The sequence below is a fragment of the Rhipicephalus microplus genome, chromosome X, assembly GCF_043290135.1.
Source record: "Rhipicephalus microplus isolate Deutch F79 chromosome X, USDA_Rmic, whole genome shotgun sequence".
Lineage (NCBI taxonomy): Eukaryota > Metazoa > Arthropoda > Arachnida > Ixodida > Ixodidae > Rhipicephalus > Rhipicephalus microplus.
The window spans coordinates 205,879,762-205,907,228 of NC_134710.1; the positions used below are offsets into that span (position 1 = coordinate 205,879,762).

At 44.4% G+C, this 27,467-nt stretch overlaps 1 protein-coding gene and 1 pseudogene across 1 annotated transcript in view; both read left to right on the plus strand.

Annotated features, from left to right (window-relative positions):
• Positions 1-27,467, plus strand: part of LOC119187670 (dnaJ homolog subfamily B member 14) — a 72,072-nt gene that overhangs the window by 23,894 nt on the left and 20,711 nt on the right. The window contains exons 4-5 of the mRNA XM_037435750.2: positions 4,754-4,807; positions 12,545-12,627. Of these exons, the coding sequence (XP_037291647.1) occupies positions 4,754-4,807; positions 12,545-12,627 (137 nt within the window). The remainder of the gene's footprint in view (positions 1-4,753; positions 4,808-12,544; positions 12,628-27,467) is intronic.
• Positions 14,760-17,235, plus strand: LOC142775933 (uncharacterized; annotated as a pseudogene).

The following is a 27,467-nucleotide window of genomic DNA, read 5'->3' on the forward strand; positions in this document are numbered from 1 at the left end:
AGGAAGCACCTTAAATTCGTAAAGGCCATCAGGCGTCACAAAGGCCGTTTTTTCACGATCTCACTCGTCGGCTTCTGTCTGCCAGTAGCCGCTTCGGAGGTCCATTTAAGAGAAATAGCGCGCATGACGCAGCCGATCGAGTGAATCGTCTATGCGAGGCAGTGGATAGACGTCTTTCTTCGTGACTTGGTTCAACTTGCGATAATCAATACAGAAACGTAAGCTGTCGTCTTTTTTCTTGACTAAAACCACGGGGGACGCCCAAGGACTTTTTGAAGGTTGTATGACGTCATCCACGAGCATGTTCTGTACTTGCTTCTGAATCTCCTCGCGTTCTTTCGGAGCAACACAATAGGGGTTCTGCCGAATCGGTCGCGTGTTGTCTTCAGTAATGATGCGATGCTTGGTCAATGGTGTCCGCTGGACCTTTGACGTACGCGAAAAGCAGTCTTTGAATTGGTGTATAAGTCCAAGCAGGCGCTTTTTATCAGAGGGCGGTAGCGTGGAGCAGATGTCCACCGACAAAGTTGTCGAGGCAGGGACTGTCGCGTCATCTGGTTGCAAAGCACAGCAATGTCCGGCTTGGTCTATATCGTCGAAGTAGGCAATTGCGGTACCCTTCTGGATTTGACGGCGCTCGTTGCTGAAGTTTGTGAGGAGCACTTCTGCCTGTCCACCAGTAAGCGTTAGGATGCCGCTCGCGATGGAAATGCCTTGCGTGAGCAAAAGAGCGACTATGTGCTCCACTATCACATCCTTATAGGAAGGCCACCCACTGGACACAGACACAAGGCAGGAGGATCTCGGTGGGAGCGTCACATCGTCGGCTATTCGCAAACTGCCGCGTAGTTCGTTGCTGCTGTCTTCGACATACGGATGTGCGCAAAACGTCACCATACGTTGAAGGATGTTGATAACAGCGCCATGATCTCGAAGAAAATCCATGCCCAAAATTAGCTCTTTACAGCAGTCTGGCAACAGGACGAATGTGGCCACGAAGCTAGAATCCCCAATGTGAAGTCGAGCGGTGCATTCAGCCGTGGGAATCATCAGCTGACCACCAGCACTCCTTATGTGTGGCACTGTCCACGGTGTCTTGACCTTTCTAAGGCGGTCGGCGAGTTCTTGTCACATGATTGAGAAGTCGGCGCCAGTGTCGACCAGTGCTGTAACGTGATGTCCGTCAATGAAAAGGCAAAGACCAGCACGTACAACTTCACCGGCATTAGTATTCGTTGTCGTATTCGTCGTCGTATTCGTCGTGGTTGTCGTCATATCTTCTTGCGATGATAGGGGGAACTTTTCGGTGTCTCGACGATTGGCAACCTTGCCCCCGGAGGTCGCAGCAGTTAGTTTCCCCGGCGCGGGCTAGGCGAACGGCCTCTGGTGACGTCCACATAGCTCTGAGGGAAGTCACGATGACGCGCAGGAGATGGAGAACGTCAGCGACGCGGTGTAGTTGCTTGGCCAGTCGACAGTTGATCGGCATGGTGGGCACGACGGTCTTCAGAGCGGAAAGAAGCGGGACGAGAAAAGTTCCCGAAGCCGGAATCGCTATGACGGCAATAGCGAGCAATGTGACCTGGTTCTCCGCAGCGGAAGCAAATAGGTCAACGGTCGGCCATGCGCCACAAGTCAGTTCGGCTAACTGGTGGTCGTCTCATGGAATCCCGTTGCCACCAAGGTGTGGCCGTGGGTCGTGGCTGGAAGGGTGTCGCCACAAATGACGGTCGAAGACGACGGACCACATCAGCGTAGCTCGCTGGATGTGGCTCAGGACTTGGCGCCGGAGGTGTAACGTCTTGCCTCAACTCCTGGCGGATGATTTCGGCAACAGATGCGACGGGCGATTGGGTAGGAGGGACGCAGAGGGCCCAAAGTTCCTCACTCAGTATTTCCCTAATCATTTGTCGCAGGGAACTTTCACACATGGCAGTGTTCTGAGCTGCAGCACTTACTGCAGTGTGGTTCGGCAGGCGGTCAAAGTGTCGGTATCGTTGTCGCAGTGCGCGCTCGATGACAGTCGCCTCTCTTATGAATTCATCTACTGTTGTAGGTGGATTTTGTACGAGGCCCGCAAACACTGGTTCTTTGACACCTGCATTAGGTGACGCACCTTCTTCGCCTCGGGCATGTCAGGGTCAGCTCGTCGAAACAGACGGATCATACCCTCTGCGTACATGGCGGCTGTTTCGTTGGGTTTTTGTGCGCGAGCCTCAATCAGTTGCTGTGCGCGATCCCGTCGGTCCGTGTTCAAAAATGTGGCGAGGAGCTTTCGATGGAAATCTTCTCTAGATTGGAAAGTAGCCTCGTGGTTCTCGTACCACGTGCGAGCGCTATCTTCCAGCGCGAAATACGCACGGCCAAGTTTGTGCTGTTCGTTCCAGTGGTTAGATACAGCGACCCGTTCGAACTGTTCGAACCAGTCCTCGACATCCTCGTACTCTTCCCCATGGAAAACTTCAGGAACGCGAGGATGTTCAAGAGTCACCTGCGAGGGAAGAGTGGTCTGCGATGTAAGGGTAGCCGTGGATGTGGTAGGAGCTGCCATGCTGGTTAGAGGCGGAACAGGTGCGGACTCTGAACTTAGGCCTAGTAGGCACCGACTGAATCGGTGCACCGGAGTCGTGACGAGGGGCTGGGTCTCTGGACTAGGTGAACGGGTCTGAGCAAGACTGTCCTGCATCCGGTTGTAGGCCCCAGCACCTCCACCAGTGTCACGACGTCAAAACAGAGGTCTTGCCGTAGAGATTTAGACACCAGAAGCAGGTCGATCTTTTTTTAATTAGAACGCGCAAGCGAGTTCTTCTTCTTCGTCCATTTCGTAGTCCTTCGTGGCACATGCACAACTGCTATCGTCTTTCTTGAGCAAGCACGTGACAATATTATAAGATATTAAGTGAATTTAAGTTCTTGGTATGATTTATTTATGTGCTTTTGGTTTATCTGAACTTTTTTCACTTCCTGTGAACTATTAAATTTTTCTCCAGTTATTTTTGTTTTTCTGTTCACGAAGTTGTTCCTTAATTCCTAAGCATTTATACATTAGTGGCTGTTTTTTATTTTGTAGGAACAGCTTTCTTTTTTTTTGGGGGGGGGTACAGTTTTTCGTTTGGGCCATAGCCTCCTATTTCTGTTTAAACAACAGTAGGAAGTGTCGTTGGAAGAGTTGCATGGCTCCATCACCCATTTATTAGGGGTATCATTAACATGAGATATTGAAAATATGACAGCTGCTGGAGGTGTGCCAAGTATGTGGCCAAGGCTGTGAGCGTGAAAGCGCTTTACACTTATTTTGTGGTTGTGCTGCAGTTCTGGAGTATTTTCACCAAAAGTGCCAAAAGTCATATGTATTCTAAACATGTCAACAGTGAACTTATCCCGACTGATGCCTACAACTGCTTATGCCTGCATAAATGACCTCATACTTATGTGAGCATTGGGAAGACCGGCTTGTTGTTATGCAATTTTTATTTTGGTGTGAATTCAGCAATGTATTTCAAACTAGCTGTTGTGCACTGTTCATATATATGACAGCACATGTGCAAAATATTATTGCTTCAGAGGGCTTTTTGCAGTGAAAGCTAAAGGATGCAAACTGAATATACATACTTTCAGAGGGGGGGAATGTCACTTGTTACAGTTGCACAAATTTTTATATTAGTGACTTCTGGAGAAAATAACGAATTTTATATAAATATTACTCTTGTTTGCTACTCATAATCTGCCAAAGTTTGGTTACTGCAATTGAGTGTTTGTCCTTGTCTACCTTGTCTTTGAGTTGGCCTTCATTGGTGCTAATTTGACTTAGCTAAAATGCAAGTCCAACTAGTCCAGAAGTCTGCCCCAATTTATCTTTACTTTCACATTGTGTAGCTCAACATTTGTTGACCTCTATACAGTTGTTACCTCATGTGTGATGGGCAGTTGGAGAATGCCAAAAGGAGAATATGCTTCTGGACTTCTGGCCATTTTACCTTTTTGAAGTCTGTCTCACTGAAATAAGCTTGATACATACTCCTAGTACTTGGATGTTGCATTGGGCACAGCTTCTATTTACTATTGTGCTGTCTCGTGGGGACAAAGTTCTTAAGAATTGCCAAGATTCTTTTATTTTTAATCTGACTAGGGATGTGGCACAAAAAGCAGTACACCAATGGCCTGCTGTAGGTCTACAAATTTGTACTCTACTTAATGAAGCGGCCATAAACAAGCGCAACTATAAATAAACATTCTTGGTAGCACAAGAATATCGCAATGCATGATTGCTTAAGCCATGAGGCAGTAGCCCCACAGGACACTTGGCCCTGTGTAGTTGGTTCTGTGGAATGCAGCATATTACTCCTGTGGGTGAGAGGAAATGATGGCTGTTGCTAAGGGAGTGCTTAATGGGCACATAGTGCATAGAAGAGGCTATGTTTAGGCTTCGCAAGTTCTACTATGCTCATGGCAGCCAGTGCATACAAGATATGTACAAGAAAAAGAAATGACGGTGCAGGAATTAGTTTATTTTCTCGTTTGTATCTCGTTTGTGCTGGCTATAATGAGTATTTTCCAATTTGTTCAATTTTTTACTATTGTATGCTAACAGGCCAGCTTTATATGCACATTGGTCACATTAAGCTGTTGACCCGCAATTTATATTTCAGTTCGCAAATTTGTGTGGGGCAGGGGGAGGGGCAAGAGTCACTATATAATGACTTATTTTATTGCTGCAATGATAACTACATGGTATGTTTTAATTTCTTACCAGGCGATATATCTCCAGAGGAGCTTTTCAACATGTTCTTCGGAAATGCCTTTTCAAGTGAGTTTCTTCTTATTTATACATGTTTGTGGGTCGTAATGATAAACATTTGCGCAGCTCATGATCCTCAGTGAAGGGGAAAAAACAAGTCTACTAATGTAAGGTAATAAGGAGTTGCTTTATCTAGTTTCAGGAAAGTGTAAAAAGGCTTTTTCCCTCCACATCCAGTCAATATTAGGTAGATGAAACTACAGTGCATATATTTTTCCTAATTTCTTAACTTGTCATTCAAGTATTGCTGCCTAGTGTAATACAGTCATTATTTGTTGTCAAACTCTTGCAAGAGTGACATTGTGAGGCACACACTTGTTATAGGGTGAACTTAAGGTGCAGTAAAACCTCAATAAATTGCAATTGCCTCTTTTGAAATCTGGCCTCAGTTGAAGAATTTCTACAGTCATGTATCTTCTAATGCAAATGTGACTGGATAGTTTAAAGCAAGTATGCATGAGCCTGGTTAATTCAAATATTTCAAGTACAGTCAAACCTCAATATATCGAACACGGATGTATCGAATTATTGCCTATATCGAACAGTTCCTATGTCACGTGGGAAATCGCATGCATTATTGATTTTTTTATTTCGAACAGTTTGACATATAATGGATATATCGAACTCGGCCACCCCAAACCGCCCGCGCTCCATTGACAGGCAACGAGCTTTTCCGCAACTCTCGAAAGTAGCGGTAGAGCGGCGGGCGTTTACGAATGCTGCACACATCGATGGCGTAGCGGCCTTTAACTTTAACTTTAACTTTAACGTAGCGGCGTACGCGCGCCGCAGCCTTGCGGTAGAGGTTCTTGAATGAGGAAAGTGAAGAGAAAAGCGCGGAGCTGTTATTGTCTTTCAATACGAAGGCACCGACACGGCTTCGCGCGGGGGAAGGGGGAGTGGGAGGTAAAGATTGAGGAGGAAAGTATTGGAGAGAAAGGACGCTGACGACTGTCTCGGACGCGGCCCGCGCTGCCGCCGGGAAAGGGAAAGCAGTCAGGCGAGCCAGCATGGGCGCACCATGTGCGCGCTTCACAACCTGACTCACGCCGTTAGGCACTGCGCCGTGCTCCCGACCGGGTTGCAGAAATTAAGTGCCTTTTCTCATCTTCTAAACACTACCACCACTCACGCCGCAGCCTTGCAGCTTGCAGTCGTTGCAGTCTCTATGGTGTCAACGGCACACTGCGCACTTGTTGCAAGCTCCTCCCCCGTAGCATCGGCAGGCATCGGTCGTTGTGCTCGCAGTGTTCGTGCGTTCGGAGTTAGGCCTGTTGCGCGCTGTGGTGCGCGACAGGCTTAACACCGAACGGCGGAGCTCACGGATGTTGAGATTGTCGCCGAAGCTACTGCTGAGCAGCCAGCCAAATAAAGACTCTGCCGAGGTGGATCCCGCAAGCGCTGATCGTGCCCCGCTCACGACATCAGCTGAGGTTGTAGCTGCCTTGGCCCTTGTGCGCCGCAGTGGCGGCGCGATTGAAGGCACCGTCCTATCACTTATGGACCGCCTGGACTATATTGAGGACGCAGTCGTCAAACACGCCATGGCCAACAAAAAGCAGGCTACTCTTTTTCAATATTTTAAACCAACACAATAAATACTATGTTTGAATCTTCAAGTGAGTATTTACTGCACCACGCTTGAATGGTTGGTTGTTTTCAGCAAGCTGCTGACGCATTTTTTTTGTGATTTTTTATATCGAATTCTGGATATATCGAACTATTTCGCGATCGCCGCGCTGTTCGATATATCGAGGTTCGACTGTATTCTGTCACTATTCCCAGTCCTTTTTTTGGTAGAAAAGCAGGAATAAAACATTCCTACAAAGGCACAGGGCAAGGCTGCGTCGTGATTTTGATGATTGAAGCACCACAGCCTCATTGCTGCCACAAAAACAACAAAGCTAGGGTTTACAGTTTGGTTTGCGCATCACTGAAATGCGCCTCTGCAGAGGCGGAGGCATGCTTCACTGCAACACAGTGCTCGCACAAGGCCATTGTCACGTGCTCCTCCTCGCAAGAGCATTTGCTTTTGTAACTTGTGCACTGAAGCTGCTGCCGAAGTGCTTGCCTGCTGCACCAGCTTGAAAACCTATTTCGATAACTCCAATGATCATGTTTTCCAGCCAGCATACGTTGCTGATTTCCAACAGATTTCACTTGTCTCCTTTTTCCCATAAAGAATGGATGAATGGTCTCATCATGGTGTTCTGAGGCCAGAAGGAGCACATGTAACACGCTGCCTGCATGCCACTGCAGTATTGTAGTGCAGCACATATTTCTTCAGAGTCGTATTTCAGTTTGTGAAATGTACGACTGCACTTTTCATCCGATGACATGGTGGCTCTGGTCAGATATTATTATTGCACATGTGGAGCCTTTGAAAATGTCACTTTTGTTATAATTCAGATATATGACTCTAGGTACTCACGTTGTAACACTCTATACTGTATCTGATATATTGTTAAGCCATCATTAAAAGTGGTTTAAACTTTCTATATATTTAATAGTCCAAAGTAATGTCCATAAGCAATAATTTTGCATAGATTATTTTGCACAACACACTTTCGCTTCTATATGCAAAGTTTGAAGCACCCTCATAGCATAAAAAAAAAATCCTTGTTATAAATATATCACTTGGGTATGTGCTTCACGCATATGCATGGCAGGGCAGGGCAGGGTAGGGGCTGTCGCAGCTGTCTTAGTCAAGGGTTAAATATACAGTATTAGGCAATTGAAATGAGTAGCATATTGTTGACAACCATCTTACTCACTACATATTTTTGTAATTAATTTGCTAATTAGGATTACTTAACCAAATGGTTAACCTTAACCAAACAAGCAGGATTTCCAACAGGCTACTCAACAATTGACCACATTCATACTATCAATCAGGTAATAGATAAATGCTCAGAGTATAACCAACCACTATACATAGCCTTCATAGATTACGAGAAGGCGTTTGATTCAGTAGAAATATCAGCCGTCATGCAGACACTGTAGAATTAGGGCGTAGATGAAGTATATATAAACATTCTGGAAGAAATTTACAGGGGATCAACTGCTACCATAGTGCTTCATAAAGAAAGCAACAGAATACCAATCAAGAAGGGTGTAAGGCAGGGGGGACACAATCTCCCCAATGCTATTTACCGCGTGCTTACAGGAGGTTTTTTGAAGCCTAGAATGGAAACAGTTAGGGATAAGAGTTAATGGAGAATACCTTAGTAACCTGCGCTTCGCCGATGACATTGCATTGCTGAGTAACTCGGAGGACGAATTGCAACTCATGATTACGGAGTTAGACAAAGAGAGCAGAAAGGTGGGTCTTAAAATTAATCTGCAGAAAACGAAAGTAATGTACAACAACCTCTGAAGAGAACAGCGCTTCGAGATAGGTAATAATGCACTTGAAATTGTAAAAGACTATGTCTATTAGAGCAGGTAATAACCGCAGAGCCGAACCATGAGATTGAAGTAACTAGAAGAATAAGAATGGGGTGAATCACATTTGGCAAGCACTCTCATATCATGACAGGTAGATTGCCACTATTCCTCAAGAGGGAGGTATATAACAGCTGTGTCTTGCCGGTACTTAGCTACTGACCATAAACCTGGAGACTTACAAAGAGGATTCAACTTAAGTTGAGAACGACGCAGCGAGCAATGGAAAGAAAAATGGTAGGTGTAACCTCTAGAGACAAGAAGAGAGCAGATTGGATTAGGGAACAAACTGCGGTTAAGGATATCATAGTTGAAATCACGAAGAGAAAAGCGTTTTGCGGCGATCTTGCAATCGTTTAACCGCAACAGTGGTATTGTGATCTCGAGGGGCACCCAGAAGCGTGTGCTACGATGCATTTTGCCAACTACGTGGTAACATCGCACAGCGGCACTGCTGTCATTGTAGCAGGTAACCAATATTGCAGCAAGCTACCTCCGAAACATCAAAACAAACAGTCGATAGCAAGATTAATGACAAAATACAGCCGCCGCCTCACTTCCACATGAGAGGTTTCTTCACGCACGGCGAACAAGCGAGGCGAGTATCGGGGGTGCTGCCATGTTGTGGAAATCGTCACGATCTTTTCTGGGTGACAAGCGATTTTTTAGGGGCGAAGCTCCTTAAGGCGTGGACTGTGCGTCGCCTGAATGTAGCCACCTCTCGTTTAGTTTTTGCAGTGTTCACTAGATGGCGGTACTGTCCCCTGTATGTAGCCACCTCTTGTAGCGTTCACTAGATGGCGGTACTGGTAGCTGATGATGAAAAGATGCAAGATGTTATAAACTAGACGGCGGTACTTGTAGCTGATGATGAAAGATGCGGGATGTTATAAAGTTGGAATGATGTCACATATGGCACGTGTCATTGGTGGAAGGCAATCGTTCGATTTAGTGCGGCGACGTACTCTAGGGGGAGTGTTGAAATAAAATTGGGCAAAATGTACGGAGGATTGATGGTTTACCTCCGGAGCTTCGCCCACTCATCATCATTCACTTCGTGGATATGGCGGCGCTTTTTCTGGTTTTCCAGAAACCTGAGACACAATAGTGACAAATGACCCTTTGTGACTGCAAATCCTGTCATTATGGCTCGCAAGTACCATGCACATCAAGTTTTGCACTTCCAGGAAGCCATCGTCAGTTCGTGCGGGCAGACTCGTGACCTTCGCTCTCTGTGTGCTTATGAGCTGCGATGTCTCTACACTCGCATTCTTGAACCCCGCAAGGCGCACAGATGAAGATGGGGGACGAGCCGCGCACAGATAGAAATAAAAACAATACAGCATGCAACAGTGGGCGAAGGGGGGGAGAGAGAGTGAGTCGAGGTAGCCAAGGGGAGTCGGCATAATAATTAAAAAACGGAAGAGATTCAAAGAGTAAGTAGGCACCAGGTGTTGATTAGTGGGACTGCAGGAGATGAATGTGCGGGGTTCGTTCATTTTGCAGGGCAAAAAATCCAACTTTTGATGACTGAAGTTGGGGTGCATTTATTATGTGAGTGCGCTGAGACTGCAGGAGATGAATGTAGGGGGTTCGTTCATTATGCAGGGCAAAAAATTCAAATTTTGATGACTGAAGTGGGGGTGCATATATTATGTGAGTGCACTCATTACACGAGTAAATATGGTATTACACCTAGGAACAAAACCAACATGCATCAAGCACTAAATATTGTTTATTTTGTGCCCCGCCGTGGTGGTCTAGTGGCTAAGGTACTCGGCTGCTGATCCGCAGGTCGCGGGATCGAATCCCGGCTGCGGCGGCTGCATTTCTGATGGAGGCGGAAATATTGTAGGCCCGTGTACTCAGATTTGGGTGCACGTTAAGAACCCCAGGTGGTCGAAAGTTCCGGGGCCCTCCATTACGGCATCTCTCATAATCATATGGTGGTTTTGGGACATGAAACCCCATATATCAATCAATCAATCAATCAATTGTTTATTTTGTAAAATAAAAGGGCTACAAACTACAAAAGGCCTCAAGTACTGGTTTGATAACCACATTTTCGCGTTCCAAGGACATCACGCTGCCATTGATGTGAGAATCTCATACGACGATATCCAGGGCGTCGAATCAAGTGCACACGCGTGCACTTGATTCGACGCGCTGGATCGAATCAAGTTTGCAGGTGTGTGCACTTGATTTTATGCTAGGAGTACCGCTGTCGAGCAGCGGTAAAGCCCATGTTCGTTTCTCGCGCCGCTTCGTGTTAAGTAGAACCTCGTTAAAATGAAGCGGGATATGACAAACTAATAGATATAACAAAGCAATTGTAATTCCCCCCGAAATTTTCATAATTGTAATTCCCCCCGAAATTTTCATAGACACCCATATATTTAAAATTTCATTTTAACGTAGTGAAAATTTTTTCTCAATCGGTATGAAGAACCATCCTTTGTCCAAAACGAGCATTTACTGATCATTTTGGTATACGTCAATTCAATATCTCATAGCGCGGGATGGTTTACGCATCATCACGGCTGCAATTATTCATAACTCGCGCCTTGCGCTCGTTGGGAGCCGTCTGCCAACACGCGCGTGGGTGTGTCTCCCTGCCTCCCCTTTCCTCGGGAACTAATGGACTTGCTCGTGCAGTAACTTGCGCCAGCGCGTGCGTCAGCCGGCTTCCCTTCTCTTGTAGAACTCATTGACCCGCCCGCGCATCTGACCTCTTCTTCCCCTTCAGCTCTGCAATGGGACAGCGAAGATTGCGGCTATGTAAGTGGTAGCTGTTCTGTTGCTATGTTCCTTGTCGTTCGCTGTGGAACAGCAAAACCACCTTTATTAGCTTCGCCGCCTGACACGAGATGGACAATAGCAGCAGCAAATGTAAGCGCAAAAATATAACAATCGAGCAGAAGTCGGCAATGTTGAAAGCCGTTGAGTCCTGTGTTGAGAAAGAAAAAGTAGTAGAAAATTTCAACGATGTTGCCAGTGAGGGTGCCGCGGGCGACTACGCCCAGACATCGTGGGATGCTCTCCTTGACGCCGTCGTTGTGCATAACTTTCTGCATGTACGTCGGTGCTGATGCTGACGCGGTGAGAACGAAAGAGTTGTCAGATGCGGAAATGGTGCGCGCGGCGATGGGGGTGCATGACGACAGTGACAAATATGTTGACACCCCTGAGCCTAGTGTTAGCGAACCCTACGTACCAACACCCGCACAAGCACTGGATGTGACGGACTCGAAACAGCTGCTGGAGCTTAAAAAGCAGTCATCCACGTGAGGAAGAGTCGGTAAAAATCTGTTATGAACTACTTTCTTCGAAGTAATCTTCCATCTGGTGTGCCAAACTTGGTGGAAGTAAAGGTGCATTGTTCTTTGTTATTTTGCTAGTTTTTGGCCTTCCAATGGCCGTTCTTCTCTATGCGGTGAGCTGCTGTGATATTCGGTAGTGAGTACATTCTCTCTTGCTGTAGAAATGGATAATGGCTATAATGAACTAATGGTTTTAACGAAGTAATTATGACTCCTTCATCTTTGTTATAATGAGGTTTGACTGTATACCTATGCCGAAGTGCTCCTAATAGTAAGATTGCCTGCTCCAAAACTAAATTTTTACTGCTGTAAAATGCTTCTAATAGCAAGATTACCTGCTCCAAAATGCTCTTAATTGCAAGATTACCTGCTCCGAAATGCTCCAAAAGTAAAATTTTAGTGCTCAAGTTGCTCCAAAACTAATATTTTACTGCTCCAAAGGGCTCCAAAACTAAAATTTAACTTTTACAAAAATTGCTTCAAATCGGCAGTCCCCAGTGGGATCACTGAAAACACAAAATATGGAGAAGCATTGACGATAACAATGACACACTTCCGACTTGTTGATGGTGCAAAACCTCTACTAGACTCATAAGTGCAAGCTAATTTCAATGCTTGAGATGACCAGGGGGGTAGCAATCTTGTCTGATTGAAATAACGAAAATGTATCGCTTGTAGATCTAGAGTTTCTTTTTCACATGCACACACACATATGCACACACCTTTCCTCCTGTAAGCATGCACTTGGATTAATGTTTCTGGCAAGACTGAAACATGGTCCACACATTCGTGTTTCGCAGTGTTTGGTCAAACACACCACAGTATTTTTCTTCAGATTAAGGTTGTGCTGTGTAGTGTGTGTCCTTACTGCAAATGTCTTTTAGCGAAAAAGCAGTTAGTGAGCATATTTATTTTGTCAACCATTAGGTGATTTTTTCTTCAGCCACTTAATTTTCCCAAAAAATGTTATTTCTCTATACAGGCAATGTTTATGTACGAAGAGGTCCACGTTTTCAGCATCAAAGGCAACAGCATGGCCATGCATCAGCAGAGGCGCATGCAGATGTAAGTCTTCTTGTTCTTTGTTTTTTTTTTAATTTAATAGCATAATGTGAATGTTTACCACCTACTATTTTTTCATTTACTATTGTTTTTATTTTTTATTTTTGGTGTTGAAAATTACCTCTTCAGCTTATTGCAATTCCACCAAGTCAATAAAGTGTTGCATGTAAGCAATAACAGCTGTAACTGCATATGGAGACATAGGTATTGTGCATCATGTAAAAGAAGCTTAGTTAATTGCTCTCAGAAAAGCGATAATTAGTAGGTTGCCAAGATGAAATCAAATTGGCAAAAAAGGGGCAGAGCAGTGCTGAGCTCCCAATTCTCAGCAATGTGAAGCCAAAGTGTTTCTTCAACATTCAGAGCAATGACACCATGTTCAAAGGGCTCTGCATCACTTTCTGAACATTGAGAATGTTGCTTATCTGTTGTCAAAGGCTCTTTTAAACATATGAGCCTAATATTATTGCATTGTACATAGCAGGAGAATTACAGCAGTAAAAAATTGCTGCTTCCCCTCTTGGCAGACAATAGGCAAGACCTAGTTTATTGCAGCAGGCGGGGAAGACTGTAGTGACCATTGGCTGATTTCATTATCATATAACGTCCTCAGTAATTTTTCTCTTGTTGGTTACAAGTGCAGTAGTGATCCAGCTGCGCCATTTGCGCCAATTAGCTACAATTACACCTTCCTGCGCCTTACTGCGCAAGTGTTGTTTTGTTTGCGCCAAATGCGCCAAATTGCACGAAAGAACTTGACTTTAGCGGATGTTCATTTTGCAGTTGGCAACAAGTGAATTTTTTTCTAGGTTGGCCATTGTTTACCATGTGCTTTGCAGCTTTGGTATTCGTCGGTGTCGTTCGGGTGTTTTCTGTAGGTTTTCGCGCTCATGCACAGCACCTCGTGTCGTTGCATGTGCGCCATGTGCTTGTGAACAACCAGTCAGCGAATGTTTGTTGTCCCCCCGCTGTTAAAATGGACAAAAGTAAGTCGCTTTCTTTTTAAATTTTGTGGCATTTCTTAATAGCGCTCGTGAAATACTTTAGTGAATGCTTAGACGATCGCGTAGCGCTGCTGGCATTTATTACCGGCCGCACTTTGCTATTGAATCAGTACAGAAGTTGCAACTTGCCTATAGTTCTTCCGATTTCTCGCTACTGATGGTTTTTGTGTTCGGAGTGTCCGAGTGCTGTACATAGGCTTAGGAAGGTGCGCCGTGCCTTGTTTCGTGGTGCGGAATATCCGCATTTGAAACGCGCAATCGCTCGTACGGCATGCAGCAGTTACACCTCCTACATGCTATCGTTCGGAACATATAATAGTGCGAAACGAACGAGCGAGTGACGCGGAATACACTACGAATTTCTGCAGGCGGGTCGCTTTTGTTGACGTTAGCAGATCGCTAGATGGGCCGTATGTGCTGCCGGCGCGTCACGGATCGGGCGCCCCACCGTGCGAGCTGCTTGTAGAATAGTTGGAAAAGAGTGATTGAGCGTCGACCATGTCAACACAAGCAAGTCAATAAGCACCGTAATGTTACCGCATTAGCGGCCGCCGATCGTTGGGAATCCGCTATTCGTGACGTGCCGTTCCCAATCAGCTTTTTTAAATATTTAATTTAAGGAAAACATTGCTGTCGATTTCTGCTCTGGTCATCGCGCGCCGCGCCGGAAGGAAGCAAACCTCCAACATACATTAGCGCCTTATGCCGCCTTGCCGGCTGGGGCAATGCGTTTGTCTGCGGCCGTCAGACCCACGCGTCATCCGCATGGCAACTTCCTGTAAGTTGGTCGCGAGTTTTAGGTGTGAATGGTCGACAGACAACTGGCATCCCGATTCGCGCCATTTGTCGAGGCTGTACCCAAAATGCTTGCGCAAATATTTGGTGTTGGCGCCTTAGAGTTGGTATTTAGATCTTCCAATGAAGTAAGGTTGGCATTATGTTACGGGCTACCCTAAAAATAAATCTAGTAGTTACGTGCTCTTTTTACTAGCGTGCCTTTGTCGTGGGAAAATTTACAAGAGTGGAACCTTGGGCTAGTTGGTGCGTAGTCACATTTGCAAGTTTTTTATACTGACGCATTGACTAGGCTTGTATTTTGTCATGTTTTTAATCATTCTTTTTTGGGCATATATATTCTTGCCACTCTGTGATATAAAGTTAGAAGTCAGTGCTCTTTCTGTCTACCCTGTTGCTTTTACCTATATTCACGCTCTGAAAAAAACACTTGGGAAAGTTTATTGTCACAAAGTTCGTTTCGCTCATGTTTTCAGATCGCAACACCAAGTTCAACGCCTCTGTACTCCACGAGGTGGACTCCAATAATGATCCGATCAGTCGGTGGTGCAAGAGTGGAACCCGAAATACAGATGCATTTTGTATTCTTTGCAACTGCACCATTTCTTGCGCACAGCATGGAGCGGCAGCAGTGAAGCGTCATGCTGGGATGAAGAAACATATTGATGCAGCTGCTAGACACAGAGACAAGGACGGGAATCTTCTTCCACCCAAATTGGTGCAAGGCACACTGGACTTCTCCAACGGGTCTGCTAATACATCACTTGAGCACCAAGTCAGCAAGGCAGAAACTACTTTTGCTTTGTCTGTTGTGGCCAAGGGAATTCCTTTTTTCATGGGGAGACACGGCAACTTCGATTTATCACTGCATGTTCCCCGACAGTGACATTGCCAAAAAGTTTAGTTGCGGCAGAATAAAGTTGGCCCGCATTGTATCAGATGGACTGGGTCCCTACTTTAAAGGACAAGTGGTGACTGAGCTGTGCCAGCCAAATGTCTATTTTTCCATTATGATTGATGAGACGCCAAAGCCAGAGCTAAGGGTGCAGCAACTAGATGTGCTGGTACGCTATTTTTCCAGCAGCCAACAGGAAGTTGTTGTTGAACATGTCCAGTCATTTGATCTTGGGCGTGCAACCGCTGAAATAATTGTTGGCTGCATAGAAGAAGCAATAGCAGATCTTCCAAAGCAAGGACTTGTTTGCTTTTTCAGTGATGGCCCTAATGTTATGAAGAGCGTAAGAAACAAGCTTCAGAAGCATGTGGCACCAAGTTTGATTGATATTGGCAACTGCAATCTTCATAAGGTTCATAATGCATTTGGCAGAGGCCTGGATGCATTTGGCTTAGATGTAGAAGAAGTAGTGAGAAATATTTACTACTACTTCAAAGGTGCTGTCCGCTCTGAAGCACTCAGAGAATGCCAGGATACTTTGGGAATCTCTTGTCATGTATTTCTGCGCCACGTTTCTAATCGCTGGCTGACGCTACAACACTCACTTTGCCGAGTTGAGGAACAGTTTGAAGCGCTTCGCACCTATTTTTTTAAGGGCAATTCATCTCGTCAACGACCTGACACCCAAAGCCTACACAACAAGCTTGTGTCGGCATTTTCTGAGAAACAACTTTTGGCCAAAGTGTTGTTCGAACTGTGCGCAGCTTTTCAGTGGATTTCAGCTGCTCTTCCAAAAGCAAGAGCTGCTCTTGCACATACTTCACGTTGAACTTATTGTTCTAGTCCAATGAGTCCTCAGTCGGTTTCTTCGTCATGAAGCCTTTGCAGACAAGAGCGCTGAACAACTGAAAAGGCTAGATGTGATGGATGCATCCCTTTGGAAATCAAGGCCGGAAGTTGGTACAGATACTGAAAAATCAATGCTTGAGTGGGACTTTAGTGAGAAGAAGCGGTTTCATCTTGGAGCACGTGCTTTTTACTTGGCCTGTGCCAAGGATCTTCTTCAGAAGCTTCCACTCGAAAATAGAGTTCTTCAATCTGCTAGCCTCCTCAATTGGCAATCAACAAATGTTGAATCGGAAGTGCGAGCACTGAAGTACCTTGTGTCTCAGCTTCCACAGGTAATCAAACATGAAGAAGTTTCCTCAGCCATCGATGAGTGGCATATGTTAAAGTGTGACTCAAACAGTGACCTCCTGGCACTTGGAGGTGAAAGAATTGATGTTCGTTGGGGCAAAATATTTGAACTGAAGTCTCCTGGAAGTCAACCAAAGTATCCATTATTGTCGAGGCTTGTCAAGTGTCTGCTGTGCCTGCCACATGGCAACGCAGACTGCGAACGAGGATTTAGCGAAAATAAGCGCTTTTATGAGAACCGCTACTCATTATGCATTGCAAGCATTAACGGGTTGCGCCAGACAAAGACATACCTCCGCAGGTATGATGGAGATGCCACTAAAGTTCCCTTGTCTACAGAGCTTCTGCAAAGTGTACGGAGATCTAGAGCCCGATACACAGAGAGAACTGCAAGTGCACAGCAGTCAGAAAGCAGGAAAAGGCTTGGAGACCAAGACACTGGTGCTGATGTCGACGAAAAGCGACTTCGTAAGAACTTGGAAGAAAAGGTCACCTCAAGTAGGGCATTGCTGAAACGAGCAGAAGACATAATTTCTTCTGGTCTGCGTTCTAAGAGCCTGGAACAAGTTGAAGCTGGGCAAACTTTATTAGCTGAAGGCAACTCCGCTTTGAGCCAAACTCTCTCACAGCTGGAAGAACTAAGCAAGAAGGTGAGCAAGAGGACGTAAATGCTGCAACATGCACATCTTTCTTCTGTAAATAAATGAAAGTTCAAAACTCTCCTTACAGTTCGGTTTCTGGGAATTTTCGTCGTAGCTTTTAGTGTACTTTAATAAACTAATGCTACACCTGCACTACCTTCATTTTCAGTAGTGCATTAAATCTGATGGACTGGTCCATTTCTTGGTGGCTTTTAGAATCGGCATGCACGTGACACTCTAATTAATAATTGAGAATTGAGACAAATACGGTTTTATAGAACTGTGGTTGCTATCACAGCTTTAGTTTCAGCAATAATGAGAGATGTATTTTTGTAAAATAAGTTGCTGCTACAATTGCTGCTCCAATATCAAGTGCCGATACAAAGGTGCTCCAAAAGAGCATTTTCTCTGCTCCAAAAATTGCTCCAAAAGTTGAAGTGGCTGGATCACCACTGCAAGTGCTATAAATGTCAAACCCAGTAGACCCTTAGTAAACGAAAATATGGTAAATGGAACTGCTGCTTAAATGGAACAACTGCCTTTGATATAATTGGTTTCATACTTGTATCACTGTTCATCTTTCAAAAAACAGGATTCCTGTTAAATGAAACATATTTTCTTCGTCCCTTCAGGTTTCGTTGAATGAGAGAGTACTCCACATATGTATGCCTTCGTCCTTGCAACCAAGAAAAAAGTACTTAAATCTTCACACTTGTGGTCTCGACCGACTGTCATCTGCTTAATATTTCAATTTCTCCTACATCCGTGTGAGGTGTCGCCCTGTGTACTACACATGTACGTTTTCAAACGCTGTGTGCCTGAATCAGCCGCTTGAAACTGAGCCCTTGATATACTAGTATACTTACCAATGCATATTGCTGTCCCCAATACCATCAATATCCTTGCCAGTGGGGGCTAGCTCTCTTCTATGCCCCTCCCAAGCTGGATGTTTGCAGGCATCTCTTGGGAGGGGGGACATTTGGATCGTGAAAAATGGCAAAAAAAAATCTATTTTTTGAAAATCAAGTTTACATTTTCTCGAACTATTTTTCTATCTGATCCCAAAATATCTAATTTGAAAACCGTGCAGAAGTACTTCAAAAATTTTTGTTCTCCTAGGTGGCAAAAATTATTCTAAAAATTGTGAGAAAACAGCGATTTTCAAAAAATTATAGCTTCGCAATGGCGTGGTTGGGAGCCAGCTTTTTGGTATCATCAGAATGAGCATTTCTTCGTGTTCAAATTGCCTCATCAGCTGGCTTCTCCATTCATAAAGAAATGCAAAAAGCAAATAGTTGAGGAACGTTGGTAGGCCTCCAATTGGCCGTGTCCGCCATATTTCCTCAGCTCGCCTCGCCAGTGGCCCGATGCTCGCACCGGGAGATGCAGCGATGCCAACCTTAGTGATTTTTAAACATTTTTTAAGGATACGTCTTTTTTTTTTACTTGAATCTAGGGATTTTTAATTATCTGGGAATGTCACAATACACAGCCTGATTAAAAGCCTTTTAGTAAGTGATCATGCTCTTTCCACTAGAAAGGCTGTAAACAATGATAATTAAGGCTAATTTTCTTTTTATTTAATATTGATTTGTGGGTTTTAACATCCCAAAACCACCATATGATTATGAGAGACGCCGTAGTGGAGGGCTCCGGAAATTTTGACCACCTGGGGTTCTTTCACGTGCACCCAAATCTGTTTTATTTAATATACTCTTCGTGTTCTGATAGACCATGTGAAGGAAATAGCTGTTTTGTAATGTGAGAATGATATAGTTTGAATACTGGCGAAAATTACTCTGTCGGGGTCAGAGTTAAGCGTGCACATAGCATGAGCTCCCCGAGTGATTGCTGCACTATGAAACAATTAAGATAAATATTGTAGGGCTCATAAACACCTGCCAAGATTACACTCACTGCGTGCCTTCACCAAGCAATGTCTCGTGTGAAATGGCCTGGAATATTATAGAACAGAGAGAAAGTAGGGCTGAAGATTTGGTAAGGTAGTACGGGTTCAGTATTGCGGAAACAGCGTGATGAAAACGGACAAGAAGGCTGTTCCAGTCCTTCCGTCGTGAAAGCAAGAAAGTGACAAACAGGGAGCTGATCGAAGTACAGAGGAAAGGCGTAACTATCAGCAAGTAATAGAGCGCCCACTTATGTTCAATGAAAATGTTACAACTGTGATTGCAACTGTGGTAAATTATGACTAGACCACGAGCTGTCAAGCTACAAGTACAAGGAAGGCGCTACAGACTTGCAGTTGACCCGAATGTGTTCGATGCATCTTCAAAGTGAATTTAACATGCAGATCTGTCTCGTTGACACAATGCCATTTGCAAGCGCTTTATATGTAACTCCTCAGTTCGTGTAGAAAAAAGACCTTGAAAGAGGGTTAATAGTCATTTTCACTTTTAAAAAGATTTTGAAGAACTTAGCCACAGAGCGCACTATCTGTTAAGAGTCAACTAGCCTGAATAATCACATTAGAAATAAAATCTAGAGAATTTGTTGTGATCTAGGGGTCTTCGCAAGCAATGAAGCACATAATTCACTGCCTCCTCGTAACCGCCTACGGGCCACCTGCGCATCAGCAGCAGACCCCACAGTCGAGCTCGTCAGACCCCCGCCCCACCCTCACTGCCAAGGATTGCTCTGAACAGCAGCTATAATAGCAGTGTCGTGCTTTGGCACTCGAAAATACGACACCAAGCGCAATATGCGCCGATTTTTCGTCAGTAGCTATACGTTTCGTGCATCGTCACTGAACAATGCTGCCAAGTGCACCACGTGCCAGCCGCACCATCTCTGCGGCCGCACACTTTACGGTCATATGGAGTGCTGTCAATAAGTTCTAGTGATGCGATTTAAATGTGCTTGGAGTCGTGTTTGGTAATGCCGCGAGCATCTATGAGTGTTCTGAAACAATGAAAGCCTTGTAAATTAGTGTTTCTGCTACCGGCCTTATGATGATGGGTTTCACGGATAGAGTGGCAAAAGAACATGTATGAAGCAGGGCTACGAATTTTTATCTGTCCGAGTCGCGTCAATAAATAAACTGTGACAAAATTTCTGTGCCACCAGTTTCCTGCTAATAAACGTATTTGGAAAAAAGGCATAGACTGTCATAAGGTGTAAGCCATTTTCTGATGCAATGAACTTTGCCATGTGATGAAAATTATTCAGTGAATATTTATAATCAAGAAATACTTAATTACATGAATGACAGCTTGAACACAAGGAAGATATGTAATCGTTTCACTATATGGCCTTATTCAATTACACTCTTTTTTGTCATGCCTATGATACCACTTCTTCATACAGGGAATTTCGTTTGAAATCCATACTTGTTCTTTGTAGATCAAAACAGGAGGTTATGAAAAAAAAAACAGGCAACAGCAGAGGCACACTGGGCAGAGGCCACATGTCCAAGAAGTCAAATATCTCAAGACAAACCAAATATCAAAATTTTTATGTGTTCTAGAGACGTAAACAGAAGGTGAAATTTTAAACACAGTTTTCACAATACATGTTTTTTGTCATGTTCAGCTCATGGAGCAGATATCTTGGCAACCACTTCAGAGATTTTGATTCGGTTTGTTTTTTAATGCTTCTTGAACTGGGCTTCAGGGGGCTGCAATCTTATTTTTTTATTTTACTGCAAAAATTTTTTTGTCGGGCTTCTTGTTTGTAATGTAAGTCTGTTGATTTCAGCGTTACTGGGGAAAACTTAACTACAAGATTTAGTGTTGCAAAAAAATTATTTTGATAACGTAGCATATGTTCGGCTGCTTTATCAAACTTCAGCATACGTTTGGCAGCGTGTGCCGAAATTACCAACTATTTATGTCATCTTATAAAACCTGCAGCTTCTCCAGGAGGTTTAATGAAAAAATAATTTGTCTCTCATCAAGTTTTTGTGGTATCGCATCGAAATTTTCATGGAAGCACTTTGAGGCAATTCACAGTGTTCCAACTTTCATCAAGATCCAATCAAAAACAAGAAAGTTGGTTCCTAAAGGCACATCCCCCCTTTACTAATTAGAACCACTTTCAAATGTGAAACTTGAATATGATAGTATAGTCAGCCTAATGCTAGGCAATGCCAATACAAATCAAGTATTCATGTAGCTCGACCGTACTTTTGCGCAGCAGTTTTATGTTGCTGCTGTGCCGTGCATATGGTGCCTTGATAGTATGTTATAGTTTTTAAGGTGCCATGGCCTCGTTGGGGTGGTGCCATGTTCAGGCACCATGCTCATGTGAATTTGAATCGGCAGCCAGAAAAAAAAAAAGGTGAAACTTTCAGGGCTATGATATGTGTTAGTGTAATTTCTTGCCGTATGCCATCTCCCCTTTGCATAGCTTTTAGCACACTTGTCATTTATGCAATAACTAACCGTAACACTGCTTTGTTACAGTTTCGTTGCAAGAGATTTGCGAGGCAGTAAAATGCAATTGTGTGATTACTCTATTATTACTTGGAAAAATGTTGTGGGGTCCCTTTTGAAGGAGTTGTACTATGAATAAAAAAGTTGCTGGGAATAATTATGATACTAGTATAATGGAGAGAAAAATGCACTGTAATTCTATTTGTTTCTATAGTGGAGAAAGTGTAATGCAGAAGGTGCTTGCTGGAAGAGCAATGTATTGTATAGTACATTTTGTGTCAATATTTGTAGAAACTTGTGATATGCAAAGCTTGCAAGAGGGTAGGTTCTGAGTGCTTGTTGACTTGCTCCTAGAGACAGTAATTAAGGTTAATGGTACGTTAAGGAATTTTGTTGAATGTAATACAGTTGAACCCTTTTATAAGAGACGATGATATAAGAGACAAATGGGTATGAGAGACACCAGTGTGCCTACAGTAAAATGCGGGTTCATAAGGAAATGCCCTAGTGGTGCTCTGTGTGTAACAGAGATCTCGTATAAGCGACAAGAATTGCTGGCGAGAGCATGCCTCTTATAAGGGGGTTTAATTTTAGTAATTATCTTGTAGGTATTATATATATTGGTGCCTATTAGCTAAGAAAGTTTTTGTACAAAAAAAAAAAAAAGGCTGTCTTTAGAATATTTGAACCATCCACTGGGTTGATTGTTCATGCTTCTGTTATATTATTGCATTTGTTGCTGTTTTTGCAAGTTCTGTTAAAGTAGGCTCCCTAATCTTTATTATTGGATTCGGCCATTGATACATGTGAACCGGATATAATCGCACTGACAGAAACCTGGCTTCAACCAGCACTCGGGGACCATGAATTATTCCCGAACTCATGCAATTTCTCTATTTTCCGCTGCAGCGGCATCAATCATTCTGGTGGTGGCGAGCTTTTGGTGATAAAATGAAAGGTTGCCTTCAGGTTGCATTCAAACTGCGTCAAATTTGGAGATTGTATGGGCCGTCGTAACACTATCCCACCAAAAAGTAATTTCGGGTGTTTATCGTCCCCCAAGTTTCACTACAACATTTGTATGTGATTTGCATGATGCAATTAATTGTGTTTTTTCTAATTACACTGCACGGCCAATTTTCCTACTTGGTGGTTTTAATATGTCTAATCTCTTATGGAAAAATGAACTCATCACAGTGCACCCAAACTCATCTATGGCGCAATACTTCTTAACGCTGTGCAGTACATTTTCTCTTGCACAGTTGATTAAAGAACCAACAAGGATAACACCATTTGTTTCAAATACACTCTATCTTGTATTGACCACGCAACCCGATCTTGTTTCTTATGTAACATACCTGCCTGGAATAAGTGACCATAGCCTTCTCTCGTTTAAAGTTAGCCTTGCACAACCTAAAGCGGTTAAAATGACTAAGACACTACGAGATTACAACAAAGCCGACTTTCTTATCATCAACAATTAACTTGCCGTCTTTCTTGATGATTTCTTGAATGATTTCGACGATCGTGATGTTCAATCGGACTGGAGTATATTTTTTGCTAAGGTTGTGGACACACCTTAGCAAATAAATGCACATAAACTGCATGAAGAAGAACGTGTTGGTTCCCGATTTTGTGGTGTCGATCGATGGCAGACAAACTGGCCTACGGACTGTAAACTGTTCCTCAGAGCCCGTCACACTACCGGATGGTTTGAAATTAGCTTCAGTCAACAGAAATCACGCGACCTTATCAGTGGTTGAGCTCACAGACGTACCGGAAAAACATGCCGGAACTGGTTGTCGCAGTTTGGACGGAGTGCTTATGGCAATGATAAATAGGTAGCTTAGCTAAGCGAGTGCCGAACTTTAATCAATGTGCTGTCGAAGCACGTTTCAATATTTGACTTTGCGCAGAAGGACAAAGTGATCCCTATCCTCATGTCTCGAACGCTTCATACCATCAACACTAGCACGGTAAGTCCGATTCGGCAAAAACTATATCGTGTTTTCCCCTCAGAAAGACAAATTATCAACGACCTAGTGCAGGAAATGATGCAAAAGAAAGTGGTACAAGAGTCGGTCAGCCTGCGGGCAGCACTAGTTATCCTTGTTAAGAAGAAAGATGGATCTTGAAAATCTTGTGTTGACTATTGCCGACTGAATGCCGGGACTAGAAAGGACGTACACCCGCTGCCACATTTAGAGGACTTCCTCCGTGGACTTACGATCCGGCTATTGGCAAATTCCGATGCACCCAGAGGACAAGGAAAAGACTGCCTTTGTTACCCCTGACGGGCTCTTTGAATTCAACGTGATGCCATTTGGACTATGCAATGCTCCGGCAATGTTCGAGAGGTTTATGGACAACATTCTGCGTGGCTTGAAGTGCAGCATCTGCATGTGCTACCTCGACGAGGACGTCATCTTTGGCCGCACGTTCAGTGAACAGAACTCTCGTCTGGATACTGTTTTGAACTGCATCCGAAACGCTGGCCTAGTTTTAAATTCTACGAAATGCCACTTCGGAGACCGCCAGACGCTTGTGCTCGGGCATCTCGTTGACAAGGATGACATCCGTCCTGACCCCCAGAAGAAAGCAGCAGTTGATGCATTCATTGTGCCGCGTTCCGTCAAGGAACTTCGTAGTTTTCCGGGGCTTTGTACCTACTTCCGCCACTTTATTTTGAAGTTTGCCAACGTTGCATATCCTTTCACATGCCTCTTACAAAAGGATATTTCCTTCGTGTGGACTCCGGAGTGCGATTGAATTGAATTGAAGTTTCTGCTGACGTCACGACCCATCCTTCAGCATTTTAGTCCTTCTGCTCCAACAGAGCTTCATACGGATGCTAGCGGCATAGGTATCGAAGCCGTCCTAGTACAACGTTATGGTGACCGTGAACACGTCATCGCATACGCAAGTCGCTCCCTAAGCAGGCCGGAGCGAAATTACACTGTCACGAAACAAGAATGTCTGGCGGTAATATTTGCAATTCAGTGGTTTCGATCTTACCTATACGGACGCCTATTCACAGTCGTCACCGACCACCACTTGTGTTGGCTTGTCAACCTTCGTGACCCTTGTGGCCGCCTTGCGCGGTGGGCACTTCGACTGCAAGAATATAGCTTTACTATCGCTTACAAGAGTGGTCGTCGACTTGCTGATGTGGACTGTCTTTCAAGTATGTCACTTAGCACAACGGACTGTGAAGCCGATGACCTTGACCACCTTGTAGCGTGTTTGTCGCCTACATCCCTGGACTACCCCAGTTTCAAAGCAGAACAGCGGAAAGACGCTAAACTAGCACCACTCTTCGCTACTGCATCCGCTTCCACTACTACACGCCGTTCCTGTATGCGTGATGGACTGTTGCTCAAAAGGAGCCTCTCCAGCAGTGGCGCGCATTTCCTTCTAGTGGTCCCGGAGAGCCTGCGAACAGTTATTACGACTGTAATACACGACAACCCTATATCTGGACATTTAGGTTTGGTGTGGACGCTTCACCGGAGTAAAGAACGCTTTTATTGGCCTGGTATGCAAAAGTCCGTTGGGACTTATGTGGCCAGCTATGCAATGTCAGCGTCACAAACGTTCATCTATTGCTCCAGCTGGTCTTCTGCAGCCGATACCAACTCCAAACGCACCTTTCGAACAAGTGGGGACTGACTTCTTGGGCCCCTTTCCAAAATCGGCTAAGGGCAACCGATGGATGATTGTTTGCGTCAACTACCGCACATGCTACTTCGAGACGGCGGCCGTCCCGTCCGCAACAGCCAGTGACGTCTCGTCGTTCTTGCTACAGTGGTCATCCTCTGTCACAGCCCACCTTGCCTGATTATCAGCGATCGTGGACGACAATTCACAGTGGATGTCGTGGAGGAGCTACTCCGTTTGTGTGAATCCCGCCTGCATCACTCGACATCATACCACCCCCAAACGAATGGGCTGATGGAGCGTACCAACCACACGATTATCAACATGGTGTCTATGTGTGTCTGATCCGACCACAAGAACTGGGATGACGTACTCCCGTTCATTACGTACGCGTTCAACACCGCGAAGCATCAAACTACAGGGTATAGCCTTTTTTTTTTGTTATATGCATGTTCGCCCCGGCACACAATCGACACAATCTTACCTTTCCGTGCTCACGACGTCACTGTCGCCGATACCTTCTGCCTCGCCGAAGAGGCGCGTTGCATAGCTCGCCTATGCACATTGGCATCGCAAGACAAAGCGAAAGCACGCTATGACATTGATCATCGACCTGTGACTTATTGCCGTAGGGATTTGGTGTGATTGTGAACTTCGATGCGCAAGTGCGGGTTATGCCAAAAGTTTTTGGCCACTTACGATGGACCTTTTCTCATTGTTGACAGACTTACAAAGGTCACCTATGTAACAGCTAGCCTCACGGCGAGTGGTCGACGAGCTGCCAAAACTCAAGTGGTTCATGTTGCCCACTTGAAACTGTACACGCCAGGACAACTCGACTGACTCGTCCGGCGGCTTTCGTCTGCGCGGAGGGGAATGTTGCGCACGTGAACGAAGACAACGAAGCATATACGGTGAACGCACTTGTCGCCCCGAATTAAAAAGGAAGAAGAGGATCAGGACGATCTCTAGCCAGTCGGCCGCTTCTGAGCTGCCCCTCACGACCTATTAAACTGCCCCTTTTAACCTCTACCGGTCTCTTTCAAGTGTAACAATATGAAAATGTTCTAGATGCCTTAGAATGACTTGCCTCTACAAATTAATATGTAATCCTTGATGCTTTGTGAATCAATAATTTAGCTTATAACAGTGTGTGCCATGGCAGTTGTGATGAGTGGGCCATTCTAGCAAAGATAGCATGCAATACTTTGAAAGCATCGCCAGAAAAATTTGGCTGTTTCTCTTGTAATACTTCTGCTCTATTCCTGAAAAGTGGTTATGTTAATCCGCTATTGTGGTATTATGGTTATGGTGCTCGACTACCGGCTCTAAGATTGCAGGATTGAATCTCGGCCATGGCGGCTGCATTTTTGATAGAGGCAAAAATGCTTGAGGCCCATTACTTAGATTTTGGCGCATGTGAAGAACCCTAGGTGGTCAAAATTTCCAGAGCACTCCACTGCGGTCCCTAATAATCATGTCGTTGTTTAGGGATGTTGAACTGCGACAATTGGTGAAGTATGCCCTCCATAACACGCCAGACATTAACTAAGCTTGTGTGACTTTAAATGCATTCTGCTGGCAGCCTGGATAGCTTTTCCTGGGGAAGTTTTGAAATTTGATTCGCTGCTAAGTAAAAATTTGAGGACATCATTGGCTTATCAAGTAATGTATTCTTCCGTTTTCAGCTTGTTTTCTCTCTACATGAGAAATGAACATGAATTTTATGTTAATTGCCACTGAGACTTTTATCTAATCATAACAAACAAATGTTTGGTGAGTGCAATTTTCAGCAAGCTTCATTTACAGCCAAAAATCACATCTCAGTGCGTAGATAGATGCTTAGATTGAGGGCCAAGTTACCACTCTCAGGAATGCCATAAATGGTCCTTTGGGTTTAGACAGAGAAACTAGTTTTATGTTTTGGAACCTGTAAATGAAAACCTTAGCGAAGTCATTTGGCTGAAACCAAAGCCCTGACAGCCAAAGTACTGTGTTAGAAGATTTGAGTCCAAGAAATACCTTTTGTAATCTTCACTTAGAAAAGCCATGAATTCTTCTTTGTGGAGGAGATGAAGTTCACTTGTAGGGTACTTTGTCAGATGCAAGAAATTAGTTGAAGATTGCAGGAAATGACATAAGAAGAAGTTTCTTGAAGAAGTTTCCATAATTGAGTGGCTCAGTTCTCGGAATGTATGCAGTGATGCCTCCCCAGAAGCAGATCAAAATCGAGTTGTCAGCAGGCTGCCAAGCCCAACAGAGA